General features: G+C 36.8%; 1 protein-coding gene across 1 annotated transcript; it reads right to left on the reverse strand.

Annotated features, from left to right (window-relative positions):
• Positions 1-400: 400 nt before the first annotated feature.
• On the reverse strand, positions 401-19,902 carry LOC134754701 (uncharacterized). The gene is made up of 10 exons (XM_063691036.1): positions 19,734-19,902; positions 10,902-11,019; positions 10,273-10,446; positions 9,720-9,864; positions 9,278-9,407; positions 8,297-8,499; positions 6,753-6,956; positions 5,406-5,563; positions 3,332-3,406; positions 401-3,249 (listed from the first exon to the last, which is right to left on the reverse strand). The coding sequence occupies exons 1-10, from the start codon at positions 19,776-19,778 to the stop codon at positions 3,218-3,220; spliced, it is 1,284 nt and encodes a 427-aa protein (XP_063547106.1). The 5' UTR covers positions 19,779-19,902; the 3' UTR covers positions 401-3,217.
• Between the last annotated feature and the right edge of the window lie 4,719 nt (positions 19,903-24,621).

A 24,621-nucleotide genomic window follows, 5' to 3' on the forward strand; every position in this document is an offset into this window, starting at 1 on the left:
GTCTCTTTCCCATATTTTTGTTTGGCAAACTAACCTAACCTATGCCAAATGATAATTCGCCCAAATGAAAATATGCAAAATATGATTTTGGCAAACGTTGGTTTGCCAACTAAACATTATGCGACACGTTGTTTGGGAAATGAAATTATGCGAAAAAAATATCGGCGAGATGGCAGTACACCATCATACCTAATTAAGTAGGTACCTACTTTAACACTACCTACACAACTTACTGTTAACGATAAAGACACTGAGAACATTTTATTCTTAGCAATAATTTCAGAAGCGTCGCGAATAGAGTTGTGCCGTTCCCGGTAACATTCCCCATTTTGTATGGGGAAATTTCTCGCTCTCGGGAACGGCACAACTCTAGTCGCGAATAGGTTATACACAGATTTAGTGCTCACATGTGTCTTTTCTGTTCTCGAAAGGAACATTATTTACCTAAAGGGTGTACCGAAAAAAAAGCTGATGCAATTGATAATAAACTATGTATTTTAGGATTGCTACCTTAAAAAGCTGCTTTTAATTTAGATAACTATCAGTTTTTTAATTACTAAATTTTCTGTAGGAGTGATAGGCAGCTTCCAAGCTTTTTATTTTACGGGGCTCTTTTTCATATTTGCCTGCACCAACCCAACACCTGCTGGAGTTGTTAAAGTTTTTTGGCTGTTTTATATATCCTTCCCTTTTAAAACACTCTTGATTTGAGCCTATTAATAGTCGAGAGAACGGCACTGCAGGACGTATGGTGGTCATACTTAGCTCTTCGTCAATTACCAAATGCAACTTTTTGTACGAAGGAAGTTGTATGATTTTCTATTTGGCCTAGAAATTAATAACGCAAATTTTCGGTTACTATAGCTATCCTAACTTTTGTACGAATCTATATATGTTTTTTTATAATTCGTTTCACTTTAGCCGCATATGTACCCCAATTTTTCACGATAAATATGACGGGCATGCGGGGGCGGGCATAAATTCTATCTTTCTGATGGGCTTCTTCGAACCTCTGTGCAAGGGACAACGTTCTAAATTAGTTATTTATTATGAAATGCACGAAACTTCGAGGTACCGTAAAATGGTCCTACTTTGCTCCCCGGTGGGTAACTCCATGCTCCAATTCAAAAAAAGGACAACGTCTAATATATTCAAACACAATATTATTATTTATAAATAAATAAATAAAGATAAATAAAGATCATTTATTTTTCAGCTAAAGGTTACAGACATTCCAGGGGTCTTCCGCACTAGGCAGTGCCTGTATCGCGGGGAACCAATTACAGTTTAAATATCAGATTTTTTACAATTGAAAATTATCACTCCATGTCGATAACTGGCGGGAGATGGCACAGGATCGAGACGACTGGCTTACACTCGTGTCGGAGGCCAACTCATTTTTGGCCGCTGCGCCATTAAGTAGTAGTAGTAGCAGTAAAAACCGGCCAAGTGCGAGTCGGACTCGCGCACCGAGGGTTCCGTACTTTTTAGTATTTGTTGTTATAGCGGCAACAGAAATGCATCATCTGTGAAAATTTCAACTGTCTAGCTATTACGGTTCATGAGATACAGCCTGGTGACAGACAGACAGACAGACAGACGTACAGACGGACAGACGGACAGCGGATTCTTAGTAATAGGGTCCCGTTTTTACCCTTTGGGTACGGAACCCTAAAAACTATCACTTAGTAAAAGACTATTAACTACAAACTAAGGCTCAATCTAGACACAATATTGAAACTAAATTTTGTTAAATATGGCATCCCATTAACCCGGGGTTAACCTATTAAACCGTTAACCCAGTGTCAAATTATACTGGTAACCATGGTAACTCCAGGTTTAATCGGTTAACCCCGGGTTAGTGGAATGGTGCAAGTGGCGCTTAAAGGGAACAGAAATAACAAATTGGAACGTAAATCTGTGCATTGCTGAACTTCGTGCAGTAACGTTTAAAACTATCTCACACTTAATGAGATCGTTAAACGTAATTTGCATTAGTGTATTGAGTTAACACTCCCTTGCTTTTCCTCACTAAATATCACTTATTATTATTGATAAGCAAAATTAGTCCAAATAATTTATAGAATTTAATGAATTTGTACGAGACGAGTACTGTTACAAAAGGTCTAAACCTTACTTAATTTATAGAATTAGTAATTATTAAGTAAGGAATCCTAAAATTGATGTACTTATATGTATGATCCACACAAAACAAATAGGTAAGTAAGTGTCATATGTCTATCTCTGAACACCTGTAGGTAGGTATTTACATAACAAAACATGCATAGGTACATATACTATCTTAGATAATAGACGCTTCAAAAGTTTAATAACGTGAAGTTATTATAAAGACAAAATAAATATTCAAAATCTTAAAATAAAGTCCCAGGTTACATAATTTAAAACTCATTAACACAAGAGTTTTATGCAATGGGACTTTAACTTTTTACACTGTCGCATTTCTAAATATGTTCAACGGTACTGTAAGGTGGTGGTGGTGGTCTTAAAGCGGTTAAAATGTATTCAATGAAAAATTTACGTTAAAAAGCTGAGTTTAAAAGGTTCAGAATCTTACGAGGACTCGACAGCGATATTTTGTTCTATTTGCTCATTTTTTATAAACACTTATACCGGTTTAAAACCGACTCATTCATGAATTTGGACCCGGGTATGTCCTTAAACTACGTCCAAAAGAGAGGTATGGGCACTGTGAATGACGTCTCGCTTTGTGTGGTAGGGCACAGGACAGCTGATGTCATTCCAGATCTAGAGCAGAGCCCAACTGGGGAGGTACCTCCACCTTACAGAAAACCGCAGCCAAATAACACTAGACCCTACTAATAGTGTTGTGTTCCTGCCGGTGAGTAAGGTTGCCAGAGCTCGAGGGAGAGGAGTGTTAGGGTCGGCAACGCGCATGTAACTCCTCTGGAGTTCCAGGCGTACATAGGCTACGGAGACTGCTTAACATAAGGCGGGCCGTATGCTTGTTTGCCACCGACGTAGTTTAAAAAAAAAGAATATTCGTAAACTAATAATTTACCAGTGTAGCTTCGAGAAACAATATTAGCTCTTGGTCTAATATTTTTAGATTAATACGTTTTGAGAATTAGGGCCCATGTCACACACATGTGACGTCGGTCGAGAAATCAGGTGATGGTTGAAGACTACCTTGATTTACTTCTCCATCAATATTCGATTCGGGTTGCTGCTTTCCTCTCTAGTACAACACATCAACTTGTGCTGACCCGGCTGCTGGCACAACAAAGCATTTTAGTGCTGGTCACGTGCATGATACATTAACGGATTGTCATTTAATAAACACTATACTCACGATGAGAGGATTTGGACTTAGTGTAGTCCTTCTTTTGTGTCAATGAACTTAGGCTCGATGCTGCCCGATGCACGGCTGTAACAAACATCCAACTGAACGAGCTTACGAGTAGGTACCATTGAAAATGTTTGTTTTTCAATAAGCGCTTTTAATGTCGTCTGTCGTCTTCTTATATTGGAGGGATCCTGTTCTTTGCCCGATTTTCAGATTTGTAGGTGGTTGGATCATGAAGAAGCAGGGTCTTAAGGGTGATTAAGTCCCGTCGTTGTGAATAATAAAGGTTTAATGTTGCTATACAGGATGGCTTAAAAATAAGTGCATTCCCGTTGCCAGGGAGGTTTTAGGATTATACTAAGCAACTTTTGCAAAAAATAATTACCTTCTCATAGAAAATGGACCAGCCAAAATGTATGACACAGCCAAATTTTTTTTCGCGATTTTGGGGTTGGTCGAATAGTTAAAGTTTCTCAGTATAATCCCTATATTAATACTATTAGGAGCGAAGTTGGGTATCTGGTAGATAGGTTTTCATTTTCCTATTGACTGCTATTATATTGCACACAACTGTACTGTACATGTACAGGGTGGCTAAAATCGAGAGTGAATAGACATCTTTTAGGTAAGCATGATCCATCCTAGGCCACATCGGCACTTACCATCAGGTGAGATTGCGGTCAAATGCTTGCCTTTTTGTAATAAAAAAAAAAAGGTTAGACGGAGCCGGGGGCAAGGGTAGTATAATAACACCATGCTTTATTAGGTAACTTGCCTATTTTATACATAATGTGGTATTTTCTATAAAAAGGGACCTTATTGTCGATGGCGCTTACGCCATTATTAACGATGCTCCGATATAAATATAATGCTGCGCGACGCTGTGCGGCGTAAGCGCCATCGACAATAAGGTCCCTTTTCATAGAAAATGCCCCAGCGTCTATGTCGCAGTAAACTACCGTTACTGCGCAACACTAAAAGTGGACATTTACCACATTACATCCCAAAACCTCCCTGGCAACGGGACTGCACTTATTTTTTAGCCACCCTGTATATGTACAGTACAGTTGTGTGCAATATAATAGCAGTCAATAGGAAAATGAAAATTAGGGGACAACTATAACTTTAGATCATTTATATTGGATCTTATTTTATAATTCTTCTGCATTACTTGACATTGTTTCAAAACTAACTGTAACCTTTACTTTACTTTACCCATATAATTGATCTGAAGTTATAGTTTTCCCCTAGTTTTTATTTTCCTATTGATTGCTATTATATTGCACACCATTGTATGTATCTAGGTATCTACCCATTTTACTATATTTAATTTAAGTAATTTCGGGAACAGAAATAACAAATTGGAACGTAAATTTGTGCATTGCCGAACTGCATGCAGTAACGTTAAATGTGGTATTTTCTACAAAAAGGGACCTTATTGTCGATGGCGCTTACGCCATTATTAACGATGCTCCGATATAAATACAATGCCGCGCGACGCTGTGCGGCGTAAGCGCCATCGACAATAAGGTCCCTTTTCATAGAAAATGCCCCAAATATTATCTTATAGCCGCTTTAAGTAAATCGTATGATTTCCCTCACAGGACAGGCTTTGCCTAGTGTGGGGGTCAGTATAAATTGTAAATGCTCTAATATTTTTCTGGAAATAAACTATTTGTATTTGTTGTATTTGTATCTCACACTAAATGAGATCGCTAAATGTAAGTAATTTGCATTTGTGTTAACACTCCCTTGCTTTTCCTAAATGTTACTTATTATTGATAAGCTAATTTAGTCTAAGGAATTGATAGAATTTCATAAATTTGTACGAGACGAGTGCTGTTGCTAAAGGTCTTAAGCTCATTTAATTTATAGAAGTGGTAACTAAGGCACAGTTGAAGGCAAATATATACATCTGGATACACATATTCACATATTATTTGTCTGGACAAATGACTCAAAAATATGTGAACATGACTTTATTGTCTAAGGTGTAAGAGCGTAGGTACCATAAATATTTTTGAAACTGGGAATGTATATATATTTATGCCCTTGGCTGTAATCAAGATTAGATACTCACATGCTTTCCTGTGAGATTGAAACGCAGTGTAGTCGGGCAGTGGGACAGGGGGGAGGTCCTCGTCTGGAGGCAGCTGGTCTCTCATGCGGTTGGCCGGGGCTCCCGCGATGTATGCCCACGGCATCTGGCCCGGTAGTTGCCCGGCTGTGCTGCGCCCACTAGATACGTCAACCATCAGGTCATCTTCAGTTTTGTACGAGATCTCAATCGAGTATGACAGGACGGTAAATACTTCATTTCAGATTTTTAACAAATAAACCACACCAGAATGTGCCGAAAGAAGTGTAGGTAAGTCAAAAGTAACTTAACTATAATAAACAAAATCTTAAATCAAATCTGTTTATATAATCAAATGATTTTCTATAATGAAGTCAAAAAGTACACACCATGGATCTTTGATTATTATTCGACCTCACAAATTGGCGACATGAAATTTTATAAAAGACAAGATATAACTAGAACAAAAACCTTAATAAATAAAAGCTTAAAGTTGCTTTTATTGTTTTAAACGGGCATAGAAAAAGCGTCCACCAAACTGTCGAACCGAAACTGGCAAACAGCCATGCCACAAAAAGGTTTCACGTTTCAAGTTTAAAGGTCTGGATCTGAATCCATCAAAATTTGAGGAGTTCCCCTAATTTTTCATGAAATCCATGATCAGAACTGAACCGTGACAAAAATATTCCTTAATAACTTACTTGCGTAACAAACTTAACGAAAATAACTAATCGCCAAACTTGAAATACAAGTCGTTGAAAAGTTCCGTTCTAGTCTTCATCAAATGTCACTTTTTAGGGTTTCGTACGCAAAGGGTAAAAACGGGACCCTATTACTAAGACTCTGCTGTCCGTCTGTCCGTCTGTCTGTCTGTCACCAGGCTGTATCTCATGAACTGTGTTAGCTAGACAGTTGAAATTTTCACAGATGATGCATTTCTGTTGCCGCTATAACAACAAACACTAAAAAGTACGGAACCCTCGGTGGGCGAGTCCGACTCGCACTTGGCCGGTTTTTTTAATGCTCATGCTTGGTTTGTTAATGAAAATACAAGAATCGCTATTACGTATGCCTATAAGATTTCAGGAGTTCCCTCAGTTTCTCATATTAAGTAATCCAATCATCAGAACTAAATTTTGAAAAAATGGGACCAAAAAACATATTTAACCGTTTTGCAACACCGTAGGTAACTTATCTCCCACTTGCCCCTGGACCAGTTTTGTATGACGCCCTAACAAATATTATCCTAAATTGGTTCACAAGTGTCGGAATTCTGAGATAACAAAATATGCAAAAAAAACTGCCTAATTGATAACCTCATTTTTGAAGTGGGTTAAATGCGAACTTTACCCGCGGGACGTTTCTTGCATATTGGTGGTAGTCAGGTGAGGAAGACTGGTCGCGGTTTGCATAGAGCCACGGCGGCCGGCGGTGTCGACCGTGGCCCCGCGCAGGCGCCGCTGCTGCTCCGCGATGAGGTTCTCGAAGCTGTGCGGGGGCTGGATGGGATTGGAGGTAGACACCTCGCCCATGAAGTTCACGCGGTGTTTGCTCCTAGAAAATAAAAACTCTTCAACTACTGTTCAATTTATTTATGCAGTTTGGGTTGCGTTACATGTTGCGCAAGTAAAGTTATCCCCTTAGGATCTCTTGCATGAAATCGCCTGTTACTACTAATAATAAAAGGGCGAATTCAAGTTTTCGCCTTTTATATTACGTCTCTCCTAACACTTTTTGGACAGCGTCTCCTGAGAGTAATGAGGTTTGTCTTTTGTTCAATATTTAACTTTTGTGATTTGACTTTACTGTGGTAGCTACATGCGATTTCTACTTTTGTATATTTGCCATTTTTACAGAAATTTGTCTCCCACAGAAAAACCTCTGTCAGAGGTTAGATTGAAGAGACTTCCTTACTACCCAAGATAAAATCCATTTAATTGGTATATGGTAAACAACTTGTGAAAATGGAATTGTGGTATTGTGGAAAACGGCAAGTCAAGATAGTCAAATTGCGTTGTTCAAAAGTTTTCTAAGTACATTGCAATAAAAATGAGAGAAATCAAACAATCTCGTATTTTTCAATGATTTTATTTTTATTTTATAATATATATATATATATGTATAGATTACAAAAAAAAACTGCTTCTTAATTAGCCAAAGATAAAATATACGGGTTATTCCCACTAGTTACCACCAAGTTGTTACCAGTGGTAACTACTGGGAATTTTTTTCCCACCTTTTATCACTGGTAAAAGGGGGGATTTATTTAAAAAAAAACAGCATAAAAAGTATAGTATAAATATAGTGCTTTAATAAATAACTATAAGTCGATTAGTGTTTCAGTAAACTGTGCCTTGAAAGCGATCAAAAATATTAAAACAGTTTAACCGGTACCTACAAGTGCAAAAACTAAATATATGTAAGGATAAATTTAATCATCCATTTAGATTACTTTTCAAGTATATTTTATTAGGTCATTAAACAGACTCATGTTTTAGAATTTTTTATCATTTTATAATAATTTACAACACTACTCAATTTATAATAATTTGTTACGGCAAAATTTAATTTAAAAAAAATTGGCTGTGACATACATTTTGGCGGGTCTGATGTTGATATTTGTATGGGTTGTTGATTTTTCGCGATTTCGGTATTGGTATCATGGTAAACGTTGTTTAGTATGACCTACATATTCACCCCGTAAATTACGTTAAATTAATAAAAAAACAGCCTGTAATTATACTGTTTTTGTTGTCGAGAGGTGTACGCCGCTTTCTACCCAGTGGCTGATAACAGCCACTGTGCCAACTCGCGTCTTATGCATGTTTGTTTCACTTCCACCCCTGAAGCATATAGCATTATTATGATTGTATTATAATATCAATAAATGTTACCTGTTCTCTAACGAGTTCATAGAAGCCGATCTACGGAAAAGCATGTCCTTCATAGAGCGGAAAGACCGAGTGAGGCCAGGGCGCGGGATGTTCGTCACCAGCACCGGTTCGCTCGGCTCGCTCAACGTGGGCTCGTCGCTGCCCTCCTCCGCCTTGCTGCTGGCCTCCGGGCTCGTGGTCAAGTTACCAGTTCGCTCTATCTCCTAAAAGTAGGTGAAACAGAGCAACAAAAGCCCGCACACAATAAAGTTAACGTTAGTATTGTTAGCTCCCCCTTTAATTTTTGGCCCCTTCATTCTTTTTTTAAGGAAGCGGTGGTGACGTTTCTACAAAATTAAGGGCTAATAATTCGGTACTTTACCCAACATAAGTAGATATGTAGGTATTTTTTTAAGTAATTTCGATGTTTTGCAATAAACTATTTGTGTCTTTAATTTAAACAGAATCATTTAGTGTAGAAAAAACTCGTACGACCCTAAAAATTCAAAGTAATCTTCGACAACACAACACCCACGTACACACACACAACCAACTGACCTACCGTTTAACTGACAGCCTTCGCTTCATAAGAATATACATAAATAAGGGTTAATACATAGGTCAAATAATATTCTATGCTTTTGTCTGTTTTTGTTTCATAGCATAAATATTAGCGGAAACAATGAAACACCAGTACAACATTTAAAAGAGAGGACATATGTACATTACATATACAAGCAGTTATTAGCAGGGTAAGTGTTAACATAACAGCGACATCGGTTGCGTTTTTGACATTTGGTGCACAGTTCGTTCGTCGTCGTCTGGGAGATAACGATGTCGAACGACGAAGGCAGCTGACATATAAACTCGTATGAGCATTATGAGATTTTGACAAATTCGGCTTTGGTGAATATACTTGTACAATCACTGATCGAGGCAGTAGAAAGATTTAAAACGAACTGACGACACAGACCAGTAATAAGACCATCCCTTCTAACTTACTGAAGACGTGACTGATGTCCGGTACCGGGAGCAATCCAGTATTGTAAAAATAATGAGCCCTAGATTGATGAGTAAGCAGATGCCGAATCGTCCATGAAGGAGAGCCATGGTTCTCGACGCCCATTTTGTGCTGGGGTTATTGTTGCCGAAACCGCTGCCTATTCCATTTATGAATTCTAATGAATCCCTCAACGTCTGTTACAACAAAAAATATTATTTTAATAGAGGGGACATATTTTTATCGGTTATTTTACTTCAAGAAGTAAAATGAATCATACAAATTTCAGTTTTGTCCGCTGCGTCCGCGCCAGGGGCGCGGGGACCCGCGTTGTCGACGCTAGTATAAAAATTAGGCACTTTGCGTCTTCGATTTACGATCAAACGCGATCATATCCGAGCATGTAGTACTTGTGTATATATTTATAATGAAAACTTTTTATACATTCTAGGAGATTTACTTACTTCTGTATGAAAAGAATCATTGATGTAGCATAATATGCCGACTATGTCCTCTAGGCCAACAAGAAAAGAAACTGCAACCCACGGCCAGTGTACGTGGTTCGAATGGTGCTTCCTCCATCCTCCTTCTGCAAAATTACGTTTCTATATATCTATATACACTTAGTTTTACAGAATTCTTCAGTGAGAGGATGGCTTCTTTGAGATCATTCCCTTAGAAATTAGAATGTCATTATTGTCATTAACTTGACTAGGTTAGTTAATATTTTTAAAATCTTTAAATATATTGCAAAGCCTATTTTTGGTCTTATACGAATAAATAGTAAGCCAAGTTAGCTGCGGAAAGTGCTAGCTTGGCTTACTATTTAATTGTATCGGACGAAAAATAGGCTTCCCAACATATTTAAAGATTTAAAAAATATTAAGTAACCTACTATTAAAAATTAAATGAGTTGTAACTTTAGGTACTTATTGCACATGGGTAAATAGGTAGGTATGTAATCATTATTTGTATAAATATGCATTCGATTACATACTGATTAGTACAATGCTTCCAGCCGCCCAAAGCACGCTTAATCCGATGCTAATGCAGCTGAATATAAATGCCCTGGTAGTGACGAAAGACATGGAGGCTTGGTAGACGTAGGCTTCGTTGGCTACGTCCTCCAGGCTTTCCCCGATGTTAATATCGGTCCCACAACTACTTGGGTCTGAAAGACGAGGTATTTATTAACAGTTATAATATAATATATATTAATATTCTTATAATTTAATTTAAAGTTATTCAACGAGCAAACTATTAAAGAGTGAAAACCTTAGTAAAGCCAAAGCCCCTCTTGTATGTAGTAAGTAGTAGCGAAGTGTTCGGAAAGTTGTTAATATCAAATACATTATTATAACAGTTTTGTAAACTGCACTTTATGTTTTGAATTCAGAACTATGAGACGGTTCTTGAGGTGAATGCGCGTGGGTCTTTTAGTAGATTAGATTAGGGTATATTAGTTTATGACTTAGTCTATTTGAAATAATTAATTTAGTAATGTATGATAATGCTAATCAGTTGCACGCAACAAACCTTTGATCACGCCGTCATCACATCTTGAAAACTGTATCAGCTAAGCAGGCATACTACAAGTTTAACAAAGTAACATTGAAAATAACTTACTATGAAAATATAACATCCGGATGTAAATCAAGAGCGGATACCCTCTGAGAAAGTTTATTACACAGTAATGCTGTGCGATTGCTATAAGTGAAATAATGAATTGAATCAGCGCCTGCACCTGAAACAAGTTACTGACTAAAGTTAAAAACACGAAAAAATTAAACACAAATAGTAACTAAATGTTATTAAGTCCTGTACCGAATAGACATTTTGTAACTAAAGTAGTATTAACAGATTAAACATTGTTGTAGCCTGTAGGCGTCAGAAAATGCAATTCGTCAATTAGTGTGCGTTTGACAACGAGAAGTGCAGTGCAGTGCAGCCCATCATCGCGGGCCGCGGCTTTGCCAATTGCCAATAGGTATCTATCTATTTATATTATACTAATTGCTAGTCTTCCCAAATGAAACAACATATTATTTTAAACAACTTAACAAGGCTTGTGTCGTATTGTAATTATACATATATTATAAATTAATAAATACTAAAATAATAGAAAACATCCATAATCCGGTAAGGGCAGTTTATTTGTGTGATGAGCGCGAGTTCCTGCTCATTAATGCGCTTACCGGAATTCGTCCCAGCACCCAGCATGTAGTGCCAGGCCCTCCAGCTTCTTGGAAAGATTATTGTTAGGGGAAACTGTTGTACCTTGAACCTAGTTTTACCTTGGACAGTTGGCAATATTTCCACATTGCCACGGTTATTGAAATATTTCATTTATATAATTTGAAACGTTATTATTAATTATTAAAATCAAGCTATCAACGAAACTTTAGAACAGCCGGTATCTCAAGAAAAAAAAATATATATATTGTGTTATGAAATGTCAGTATTTCGAACTATATCAAGGATGATTATTTCATGTTTTGCTAATAGATTAAAAAACTTAATGGTACGATCATTTTAGCCTAATCTCAATTGGAAGTGCAATAGAAAGCTTACCTACTTGTAAAAAAGTTGCTTTGTTGTATTTCTGATATCGAAAATACGTTGTACCTTGGCCCGTACTTGCTACTACTGTAATTTTTTTACATAACGTTAATATTTACCGTATTTCTAATTATTGGTTATCTGCGTTGTAAGTTCCCAAGTACCTTAAAATGGGGGGAGTAGAGTTCGCAGGGAGAGTTGGGTTATGAATGGGGACAGAAGGGATGAAAGGGGGATGAGATGGGATTTTAAGGCTACTGCTACAAAAATAATGTATTCCAATTTAAAATGGAGCTGCAGTAATACTCATAATAAAAAAAAAACGATCGAACAATCTTCCAAAATCACCTTTGTATGAATTCCCATCTCACCCCAGAACGAGGGACTACAGGGTGAGGTGGGATTTCCTGTTTATCGTCAAAATTATGAAATGGAACTATAACATTTAAAACTTTCGCGTTTTGAACACATACCCGACGAAAAGACCTTGTGTTTTGTGTGACCTTTATATACACTTTTCGTCGGGTAGTCACACAAATCTCTGTTTTGACATTATGTTGGGACATCAGTTAGCCACGACCACGACCAGTGAAACCTGTGTCGGAACGTCGGTAAATAAAGGTAACAAAAAAAATTCGCTATAGACCCGTTTTTAAACGTGATTTGATATTATGAAATGGAACTACCCAAAATAAAATAAAAACTAAAATACAAACGTCCGGAACACTTATTATATACACCATTCAGTTTGCATATGTAAAAATACAATGTTATCGAGGTTTGAATGTCAGTTTTGTCCCTACTCACCCCATTTTACGGTAATCGATCTTAGAAAGGATTACTAAAATGTTTTAGGCAAAAATAAAATATGACCAGTTGCTATAGTTATTTATGATACAAGTGCGGAAAAGAGGAAATTCGAAACGAGTGGCGATAAATTAAAACACGATCGCAAGGAGTGTTTTAAATCGACACGAGTTGCGAATAACCTATCCGCACGTGTATCGTACAACGTTTTACAGTACATATGGCCCTTTAAACTTTCGACATATGCACGAAAAGTGCTCTTTTACGCACTAGTGCGAGAAAGTAGCACCATATGTACTGTAAAGTATATTTTTAACCGTCTTCCAAATCTTAAAAGGAGGAGGTTATCAATTCAGTTATATGTTTTTTTTATTTTGTTTGTTATTCCATATCTCCGTCATTTCTGGCCCGATTATGAAATAGTACATTTCGATGCTAGTGCGGAAAGTATGTCATCACTTCACGAGTACCGAGATATCGAGATACCGATTAGACTCGGGATGAGTGAAGAATGACATATCCGCACGTGTATCGAACGACGTTTTTTAATACAGTTGCGAAAAAATAAGAAAAGCAACAAGTAAGGAATGGAATTCGAAACTTTTATATTATTAATTCTGTGACACTGACATCATTGACATTGACATTACGAAGAGGTGTTTTTCTAGCTTTTATTCGACTAGAATAGGTTTTGTTATTATTATTCAACCCACTTTAATAAAAAAAAATTTAATGCATGTTTCTATAAGACAGAAACAATTGTAAATATTAAAACATTGTACTATTATTACCTAAATACCGTTATTTACGATTATTTTGTGTATCGTATATTTATAAAAACAATATCGAATGTTGCCTTTGGAAACTTAAAACATTCTTGCAGTAAGAAAATACGCCTCTTCTTTGACAGGCGTTCCGTTCCATTCAGACAACTTATTAAGAACGGTTTTTCGACATTAAAAAATAAACGTGTTAATACTTATAATGATGAAGAGGTAAGTAATAAAATATGAAATATGCATATTTTTCGTATTCTTACATTAACAGTAGGTTTTTATGTTGATTACGACGTTTAAAGGAAACTAATATTAACACTCATCAATAAGTAGTCATGAATTGGAACAAGTAAAAATTAAAAAAAAATTGGAAAAGTAAAAAGCACTAGTTCGCGAAAACCAACTTTCCGCACGCTAAACAGCCACGAAAAGTAGCACTTTTTGAGCAACTGTATTAAAAATTCTTTTTTTGATTGCAAATATATATATACATACAGATTAGTCCCGTATTTGACACAGTTCTGATGATGGGATTAATGAGGAATCGAGGGAACTCCTCAAATTTTAAAGGCATACATATAGCGATTTTAGTATTTTCATCAAGAAATCAAGCATTTACATTTAAAAAAGTGACATTTGATGAATAATTGAGTCATTATATGTTTTCACACAAACAAATTAAATAAAGTTTTCAAACCTGTGTGACATGATACATCTAGGTGTACTCTTTAAAATTCACCACTCTTCCCCACCCTCCACCTGACGCTCGACCCCCCCCCCCCACCTTGAAATGTGTCCCCGTTGGTGGTGTTTTGACATTCTCACGAAAACTATAATAGATATCAAAAAAGTGTCAAGGACAGAATTAATCCTCATTAAATTTGGAACAAAAAAGGCTTTATGTGTTTTTGTACAAGTTGGATGGTATTCAAGCTATAAGTACTTGTATAACCTTAAAAAACAAAATAACCATACTCGTTTGACGGCGTGCATTATATTTTCAAAACTGCTAGACGGATTTTAATGAAATATACGTCGTCGAGCGTCAGGTGGAGGTAGATATACATCTAGGTGTAATCTTTAAAATTCATCACTGGACCCGGAACTGGAAATGGTCCTGGATCTGAACCTGAACCTGGACCCGGACTTAGACCCGGACCTGGTCCAGGACGCGGACCCAGACCCGCAAATGCTTAGGTTTGAACTGCGATCCTCACAGAACCGAACCGCTATCAAATCGGGTTAGGTTAGAACTACGATCCTCACAGAAACGAAATGCTAGGTACTAGAAAAGTGGGTGGGTTTCACCTCCTTTTCTACATAATTAGGCAAAAGATGCTCTCTTATCATTTCATTGTATGGAATCGTGCACCATCAACAATAAGCATTCACCGGCATCGGCATCCCACATGAGTTGGTTTTTTTCTTAAAAATTATTCCAAGGTAATTTGTACTAGAAAAGTCTATTGAATGGCGAAAATATCCTAAACATATCTGTGATTTCATACATAAATATTAATTCGGATAAACAACAATTCTGCAGCATTTATTTTTTTTCCAAAAAATCATAAAAGAAAAAACTGTCCGAGGTGGCACAGTTTCCATATAATTGGGGCTAAATCCCCATCAAGCTGTTGTAACGCTTCCATTGAACGCCAATTATTATCATTAAATAAATAATGGCGTAACTCATGAGCAGCATGCACCACATAGACCAGGTACTCGTACATGAAATTGTCCCACAAAATGTGACGAGAAAGTCGATAAGAGATAATACCTGAGTATCGGCACTTATCTGTTATCTTACGTAGGTACATGTGAATTTGGCAGGTTCGGTAGTGATCCATAGTAACTCGAGATCCAGATGTCGGGGAACCCGAACACCAATTAGAAAGAATGTCAATGAATTTTCTGCAAATTTTGGAGTTAACATATATTATGTAAATAATAAGAAACCTATGAGTTACTTTTACTAGTTTTTAAATGATGTGCCATAATTTTATTCTTTGCTACATATAACTACTAAGGCTCCGTAGGTTCATGCTCTTCTCTCACTCTCACTGAGCGTAAGCCTGAGCGAGATGGATGTGCGTGCTCGGGACCTTTATGAATACTAATTTTCGTCACACTCGCTCAGTAAATGTGGAATTGCACGCAGGCTTAGCAGGTACTATAGAAAAAGCGTTTTCCCTAGAGAGTTATGGAGTTTCTAGTATTATAATTAACAGTTTTTTGTCTTTGTACTACTTTTTTTACCGCAAGTGTGATGAAAAACGTGTGTAACTCGGGGCGTAATAATATTGCAAACTAGAGTCTATAAATCGCTCCGGCAAGCCGTCGCGATATAACTATACCTACTTTCGTTTGCAATATTTAACTTACAGGGCGTAAGTTAAACATTATTTAAATATCCACTTAATGTACTTATTAGTAATGTCTACACTGTTATTGTTATTGTAAACAGTATTAGTTCCTGTTATAATTAATGCCTGCATTATTATTGTATACGGTATGTTACGTAGATGCAGTTTTCTTAGGTATTAGTAAGGAAAGGGTTGGATAAATTTTGCACCAACATTTGCACATGACGAAAGTTAGTGCGCGTTGGGTGTCGAAAATGTTGACGGCTTTAAATAAAGAGCGTCGTCTTCAAACTTGTCAAGCATTTAAAGAATAGTGCGAAGATGGTTTAAATGAAGTTCGTTCTCGTATAGTTACTATTGATGAAACATCAGACAGTATGACCCGGAGTCTAACTGAATCTATGCAATGGATCGAAAAGGGTGAAAGGCCGCCGAAGAAATTTAAAGTTCAAAGATCGGCGTCTAAGCTAGCTCATGGCTACGGTGTTTTGAGACTGCGATGGCATTATTTTAATAGATTATTTGGCAAAAGGCTCTACAATAAATGCAGTTGATTATGCCGAGCTATTTAAAAAAGGTGCGATAAGCTATAATTGAGAAACGAAGGGGTAAACTAAGCAAAGGCATTTTGTTTTTGCAAGGGGCCTGGCCCTGGGATATTCTGGGCCGAAGAAGTTTTGCGAAACCTTTGCACCCATGACCCAATCAAATAAACACTCGGTCCATTACTTACACGTGTTTTGTAATGTGAACAAAATTGTCAGTGCAATAAAATAACTAAACAATCGTTGGCTTTAAAAAATGCTTCAATAGGGATTATTACGCGAAACTCTGCGTAGGGGGCGCCAGGGCGCCACCACCACAATCTGAGGGTCTATCGTGAAACAAGAAACTTTCTTTATCCAACATCTCTGTCACTCTTGCATATTCGAGCGATAAAGAGGCAGATAGCGAATTTTCGGATTCGCGTTTCCCGTAAGGTCCTCTGTAAGCAAACCGCCTTGATGCATCAATGTCATATTTTATTATCTCTGAAAACTTGTCAAAACCTGTTAAAGGTACAGTGTGTATAAATTACTCTATGGTTTACTAAAAAGGCTAGTGGTGCACTCTGGTGGCAGAACATTGCAGTAATATCCCCTATTGCGTAAGCACGCTGAGATTCTGATCACGGAGACAAAATGAAAAGAAAATCCGCAAAATTGAATTTTCTAATGCCATCAAATATCAAAATGTATGTTTTTTTTAAATTGTAAATTGACCTTGACACTAGAAATCTGCCACCGGACACCCTGTATACAGGTTGATCAATCCAAATGGGTCAGTATGGTGAAGTCAGAAACTATGAGAGAAAGCGAAATCTGTTCTTAGGAACCATCTCGTCGATTTTAGATTTAATAATAATGACATTCAAACTTTTTTTTAAACCTATACATAACAATTCTCTCATTATAATTCTAAATGTCATATATGTAGGTATATATAGTTAGTTCCTACTTGTATAATAATACTGCTGTAATTTAAGCTTGTACCTACTACTGTATTTTACTGTTTTTTTTTGTATACTTACTGCGACAATAAATGACTTTTTATTTTATTTATTTATAACCGGGAATCGAACCTGGTCAATATTCTTTATGTAATCGCGTGTAGTATTTGTTTGTATAATTGATCCTGTGTCCCCTCTGGGTATGAAGGTCAGATGGCAGTCGCTTTTGTAAAAACTAGTGCCCACGTCAATTCTTGGGATTGGTTGCCAAGCGGACCCCAGGCTCCCATGAACCGTGGTAAAATGCCGAGACAACGCGAGAAAGATGATGATGGCATTCAATTTTTTCAATTTTTTTATTCAAATTTCAGGATCAATAATTCAAATAAATACTCACGCGATTACAATAAAGAATATTGACCAGGTTCGATTCCCGGTTATGTATGAGAGTTTAAAAAAAGTTTAAATAAATTTAAAATCGACGCCATGGTTACTAAGAACAGATTTCGGTATCTCATAGTTTCTGACTTCTCCCTACTGACCTATTTGGATTGATCAACCTGTATTGTATAGTGCACTTAGCGTTTCAGGTCCTTCTGCCAGGCCTTTCTGAGTAATGCAATTTTGTCTATGCACTCTATGAAGGTAAGGGTTACAATTCGTACGTAATTGGACCCATTACTCTTCTTCAGATACTTGCGCAATGCGTTGCATTTGCTCAATGATATTACTCAATGCATTGCAGAGAACACAAATAGATACGAGGAACTTCTTTGATAAACTTATTATTCCTAGTCCCTCTAAGTCAAAGTTTGTGCGCCATGGAAATATGGTATGTTATATTATATATATGTTAAACCCGAGGCGCTTTAAGAAATCTTGTAGTGGACATTTCAGTTTGGGGTTACAATTGTGCATAGTGCGTTTGCGTCACTTATTTATTTCGATTGTCATACAATAAGCTCACGAATCTTGTTGGTTTTTGTTTTCGCGAATGAGTCCCTGATGTGGATGGTTCAACCAAGAGGTAGCCAATTTTCCTAACATGTTTTTCTCTAATACTAGGAGTCTTGCCATTTTCACTACCTAATCGGTAAATGTAGTGCAGAGAGATAACAACTCGATCCCACATCTGCCGCCATATCATTAGCGTGGTATTCGGCAGAGTACGTTATCTATGACAAGAAACTCTTCAAAGCGATAAAAAATATAATCTATACGCGTCAAATATTTTACTAAAGATTTCCGTGAGATTTATTAACATGTCAATTTACACGTGAAACATTAAATATAAGTAACACAATTCACGACTCGTAACATATTAATTCCCAACATGCTTAAATATTTGAATAAATAAACACTTAAACATTGAATTTAATATAGGTAGCAGGGTACCGACCGACTTTCTGAAATATATTCATTAGTAAGCGAAATGCAAATTAGAAACGGTAGAAAATAATACTGACTTATGTACTTGCAAGTCTTGCTAAACATTAAAAATAAAATAATAACAAAATCAAATTAATATTTTTCGCGTTGCTAGCGTGCACCAATAAAATACACCTTATTATTATAGAGTCCAAAATTAAAGACTGAAGGTACATATTTGGCAATTTACTTAGATTTATAAGCATACTTACTTACATAACTAATCGTAGTTATTCTTTGAAAAGGCACAATGTCCGTTTTTAAAATGAGACAAACCCCCGAGTACACCCATCTAGTTTTGGTATTGCAAATTAAAAAGTTATTAAACAGTTGCCTGGCTGGAAGCTTCCCGCAGACAGCGTACAGCCCGAAAATTAAAGATTTGACTACAAATTTAATTATGTTAGCATATAATGTACGTTTTATTGTTGCGTTGTGTTTCAATTTAATTTATACAACTTAATCATACAATGTATTGTGATGAACTACCCCTTTTCAAATTTTTCAATACAATACAAAAGGTAAGTAAGTAACCAATGGATTGAAGATACAAAGTATGATTATTTCTACAAATAAAAACTAGATAAGTAATTAAGTTTAGAAGAAACGGACGAGTGCGAGTCGGACTCGCCCACCGAGGGTTCCATACTTTTTAGTATTTTTTTGTTGTTATAGCGGCAACAGAAATACATCATCTGTGAAAATTTCAACTGTCTAATAGCTATCACGGTTCATGAGATACTGAGCCTGGTGACAGACAGACGGACAGCGGAGTCTTAGTAAAAGGGTCCCGTTTTTACCCTTTGGTTACGAAACCCTAAAAAGTATCAAATACTTAATAAATTTGACAACTTAATTTTGTTAAAATAATGTCTTATCACTTCCTTTACTTACATACTTTTTTAAACGAATGTAATTATAAAAAAATTGTTTTAAGATTTCAATGTTTTCCCAGCTTACTGCAAAATAATCATTGTCTTACTCTTAATTATTCGCGTAGCAGTATTGTTTTAAAATATTAAATACAGTCACATACCAGTGTATAAGTGCCGGTAAACACCAAGAAGTAGTAGGTAGGCATGTCTCGGCGTGGTCGTCAACAACAGAACAACCGGCGGTGCGGGCACACGCCTGCTGTACAAGTCGGCACGTCACCGGTGACGGCGGGGCGGCATACGCGTGATCAAATGATTTGATGCGTCCGAGGCGACGGCTCCGCGCGCTCTGGCTGCTGCACCCACCTGCAGCCCAGCCTCGTAGTCGCTGCTCTCTACCAGCTGTTATCCGCAATAGATAAAATAAACTCAAGTAGATCCGAAACTCGGTCGGTATTTCAAGCATATTATTATATGTATATTACATCTTATTACAATCATTTAATAACTTCACTGTGGGCGTGGGCGTAGGTACCTATATGACATCAATGACAACGCATCGCGCTCACAGTTGTATAGGTACCTAACTATAGTTCGTTTTTTTAGCATTAGAAAAAAGTTAAACAATATTGACGCAGCGTTGAATGCATGTGTTAACGAAATGTATGAAAAAATGACTATATAGTGTCATTAGATTATCTAATGTAAAATGTAATTTTTCCTACATTCCGTTGATCGCATGCGTTCAACATTGCTTTTATCGCATAAAACAACCGCGGGCTTTATATGTCATATTGCCATTTGTTTGCATTTTTAAGCTAATACCTAGTTATAATTTCACGTGTACCTGCTCTGCGGCCTCTGCGTCGCAATATGTGTTTTCGAAACGGAATACGCGTCGCAGAACGCATTGTCAGCCCAATTCGAACAATGCTTCTAAAGATCACTGCGGTACGATACGATACCGATCTGTCAGTGTCAAAAGTGACATTTTTGTTGAAGAAATGTTACTTTTGACAGTTTTGACACTAACAGGTCGTTATCGTATCGTACCACAGTGATCTCTCAGAAGCATTGTTCGAATACGGCCATATATAACTTATTATTTACTTAAGTATCTAATACAATACCCGACGAAACAATAATAATTATATACAATAAACACGTATTTTTTGACGAACAAATCCTTGTTAACACGAAATAAAAGGCTAACCTTCCCTTAGAAGCCTAAATAGAACCTCCATAACTCAAAATATTTACCCATTAAGACGAAGTAGCCTACGATTTCCATTACGGTTATCCGATGCATTTTTTTACTTACATGAATTGAAAAGAAAACCAATATGACAGCGTGATTAACGAATACAAACGCTTAATTGTATAGGGGAAGGCCGGGTAATCACGAACGCTGGGTAATCGCGAAAGCAGCTGTTTCATTATGTTAGAGAGAGATAACATGATTTCACTCATCGCCATCTTAGAAATCACGCCATCACTACTGCCAAGCGACTAAATAGCAGAGCGTTACGGGTGCACACAGGATGCAAGTTAAAACTAATTCAAATATTTGCTTACTTTCGTTGCAATTTTAGTATAAATAAAACACATTGTAACTTATAAGTAACTAGCTGTGCCCGCGGCTTCGCCTGCGTGGAATTCGGTCTGTGTCATGGCGAAGCAGATGCTCACGGGGACCTGTAGGCGCTTGAAGCGGAACGGGAAGTTGCTCGGGATGAGGGGGATGCGCGGGATGAACACGGCTTCGCCGGCGCCACACTCCGTCAGGATCTACGCCTACATATGTATTCAATTCAATTCAATATTTTTATTTCGAATAAAAAATCCATATTATTGTTAGTACAAGGCACAGCAAAACTTATAAATCTATGTTAGTGATAAAAATAAAATAAAAACAAACAAAACAAACATATAAGCTACTTAATTTAAAAGCGGCGTGGTGCGGCTTGCGGCGGTGCGTGCAGCCGCACCCAGCGCGCGCACAATGGCGAGTATTGCGTACGATATTGTATTTGGGATCACAATCGAGACTCGCGCTGGCTTGCCGTTTCAGCCAAAATCGAAGCGACCTCCCTGGCTAAAGCGCCACTGAGTTTCTCACCGTCGTCTTTCTCAGACTCCTGAGACCGTGCCCCTTGTAGCCTCAATGCGTTGCGAGACTTTCGCGAAAGATTCGATTTTTTTCGGGAAGGCCTAGTAACGCGTATAAGTCCCAAATCGTTTGACAATTACTCCGCAAACGACATAGAAAAATGTTTTTTTTTTAAAGTACCCACCTACGTGGCCATTATTAAGAGGAAAGGGCACGGCCGCTTCTCCATACAAACGCAGTCTCCATTTTCCTCTATCATTATGAAAATATTTTTTGGTACATAATTTGATGTACATTTACCATAGCTAAACGCTACGTTTGACTTTTTTAGATTTTTTGATTATTGTAAAAATTAGGAGCGAAAAACAGATTTCATGCAATTTGTTTAATGCTTCTAACTTTTATAATAAGTAATTAAAAATTCCAAAAACACAAACGTACACGGGACATAGCTGTGGTTGATACACAACTAATTGTGTCAAAATATTCTGAATAATGTTAATATGAAGAGAGGAAAATGAGGACTAACAGTTGTACGAAAAGGTGATTTCGCGCGGGTCCTTCACTTTCGTTTTTAGTGCTTAAAGGATGCGATAGGTATGAATATGGATACGATATAATTACGATAGAGAAAATTGATAATTTTAAATAATTACCTTTGCAATTAAACGCGTGTTGATATGCGTGTTGATTTTACTACTATGTAACTATGCATACTTGATTACTTAATGTTTACTCTGTTCCCCAAAAGATGGCACTGTGCAATGTGTGGCAATTCATTTATTGTTCAATTAAAAAATTTAATTTGTTGATATCCGTACCCCCTCTTCTAAGGGCCTGTTTGACAATGTCCAAGTAAAGTATTGGATAGCTAATTAACAAATAAATTAACTGCCAGATAAAATTTCCTACAAAAAAAGCACTTTATCCAGCAGATAAAGCTTATTTGGAGATTGTGAAACGCCAACGATGACTTTATTCGTCAGATAAGTGGCAAGTAGCTTATTCAGGACTTTACTTGGACATTGTGAAACAGGCCCTTAACTTAGTTAATTTGGCAAAATTCTTCCTCGGTAGCTTATTCATGTCACAACGTATTAATTTCAGCGCCATCTGTTAGTTTGGCACTCGGGTACTCGATAGTCGTAGCACATTTTTGAAGAAAAAGTTTGCACCTCCTTCCTAAGTAGCGCTATAAGATGAAAATGTCAAATACGGCGTTCTCTGAATAAAAGATCTTGGTGTTCCTAAGATGTATTTAAGAAGTGGAGCTACCCAGATTTTTGATGTCGGGGGGTGGGGATGTTTAAAATTAGGTTCTAAGTCGTTGTATCATTTTCAACTAAATCAAAAGACGTATACGTAGATTTCATGTTAATCAGTTCAGGCGGTTATTGATTCCCCCTACAATATTACACCTTCCTTTTCAGTTTTAAGGTATTTTTTTGGATAAAAACTACCCTATGTTCTTCTACGGGACTCAAACTATCTCTATACCAAATTTTATCTAAATCGGTTCAGCGGTTATTGAATCCCATACAAATTTCCACCTCCCTTTTCATACCCTTAATTCCTTAAGGGATGATGTTTGAGATTAAAACTATCCTATGCTCTTTACTGGGACTCAAACTATCTCTATACCAAATTTTAACTAAATTGGTTCAGCGGTTTAAGCGTGAAGAGGAATTTAAAAAAGTATTTTTTTTTTCATATTTTTTGTGTTTTCACTCCGGAATGGTGTCATTTTGATATCATAAATGAATTCGGCATACCCGATTTATACAAAAACGATACCTAACTTGGCCTAGCTTGAATGATAAAGTTATCAAGATAAAGTTTTTAACCCCTTTTTCTCCATGGGGGATGAATTTTTAAAAACGCTGAAAGTAATTTTCTTGCTTTTTAATATAATACCTTTTTGCAAAGTTTCAAGTTCCTAGCTTAAAATAAAATTTCATCCCAAGACAAACTTTCATCCCCTTTTCAACCCCCTGAGGGGTTAAGTTTCCAAAAACGTCGATATTACTTTTTTGTAATCGTCTATTATACCTTTCTAAGAAGTTTCAAAGCATTTGTAATGGATTTAAACTTTCAACCCCCTTTTAACCCCGTTAGGGGACGATTCTTGAAAACGCTGAAATCACTTTTCCGGTATTATAATAATATGCCCATATACAAAGTTTTAAGTAACGCACTCGAAAGAAAATTGATCTCCATATAAACTTTTAACCTCTTTTTCACCTCCTTCGGGGATGAATTTTCAAAAACGCTGAAATTAGTTTTCTTGTATTCCAATAATATATCTTTTTACGAAGTTTCAAATTGCTAGCTTAAAATAAATCTTGAACCCCATACAAACTTTCATCCCCTTTTTAACCCCCTTAGGGTTGAACTTTCTAAAAATTTTATAACCTATAGCCTGGCCGTGGATTTTTTGGACAGATTAGTTAAGTTTGCATCAAAATCCGTTCAGCCGTTTTCATTTGATGCGCGGTCAAATAAACAGACAAACAAATAAACAGACATACAGACAAAAATTCTAAAAACTGTTGGAACGTGTTCTGTTATCGATTCTAAGTATCCCCAGCCAATTTTTTTTCGAATATCTTCCATGTACAGACTTTCGACCCTCTTCCGCTTTATTATATGTATAGATAGATAATAATTCTAACAGGACATTTGTTTGCATAAATAATTAGTAGTTGAGGATTCAATTACAATAATTACATACGGCGGGGCCAAATATCAACTAAAATTATAAAATGTTTTTTTGTTTTATTACCTTGGTGGGTATAGGCAAAGATAGATATAACTCCGTAATAGATGGATACAGTCTAAGGAAAAAACGTGCCTCGAAAATCACGAAAATTTGACTCTCGATCAGATGGCGCCACTAGTTTTGGCCTACACTCGTATAGAGGGCGTTGACTGTTTCGTTT

This window comes from Cydia strobilella, chromosome Z (genome assembly GCF_947568885.1).
Source record: "Cydia strobilella chromosome Z, ilCydStro3.1, whole genome shotgun sequence".
NCBI lineage: Eukaryota > Metazoa > Arthropoda > Insecta > Lepidoptera > Tortricidae > Cydia > Cydia strobilella.

Bases quoted from the DNA above. Each gene is read 5' to 3' on its own strand.
- LOC134754701 (XM_063691036.1), bottom strand. From the start codon at position 19,778: ATGCCTACCTACTACTTCTTGGTGTTTACCGGCACTTATACACTG. The intron at 9,408-9,719 runs GTATAAAAAGTT...CAATAACCCCAG, and splicing joins GTAAGTAAATCTCCTAGAAT to CACAAAATGGGCGTCGAGAA. The intron at 3,250-3,331 runs GTGAGTATAGTG...TTGTGCCAGCAG, and splicing joins TAAGTCCAAATCCTCTCATC to CCGGGTCAGCACAAGTTGAT.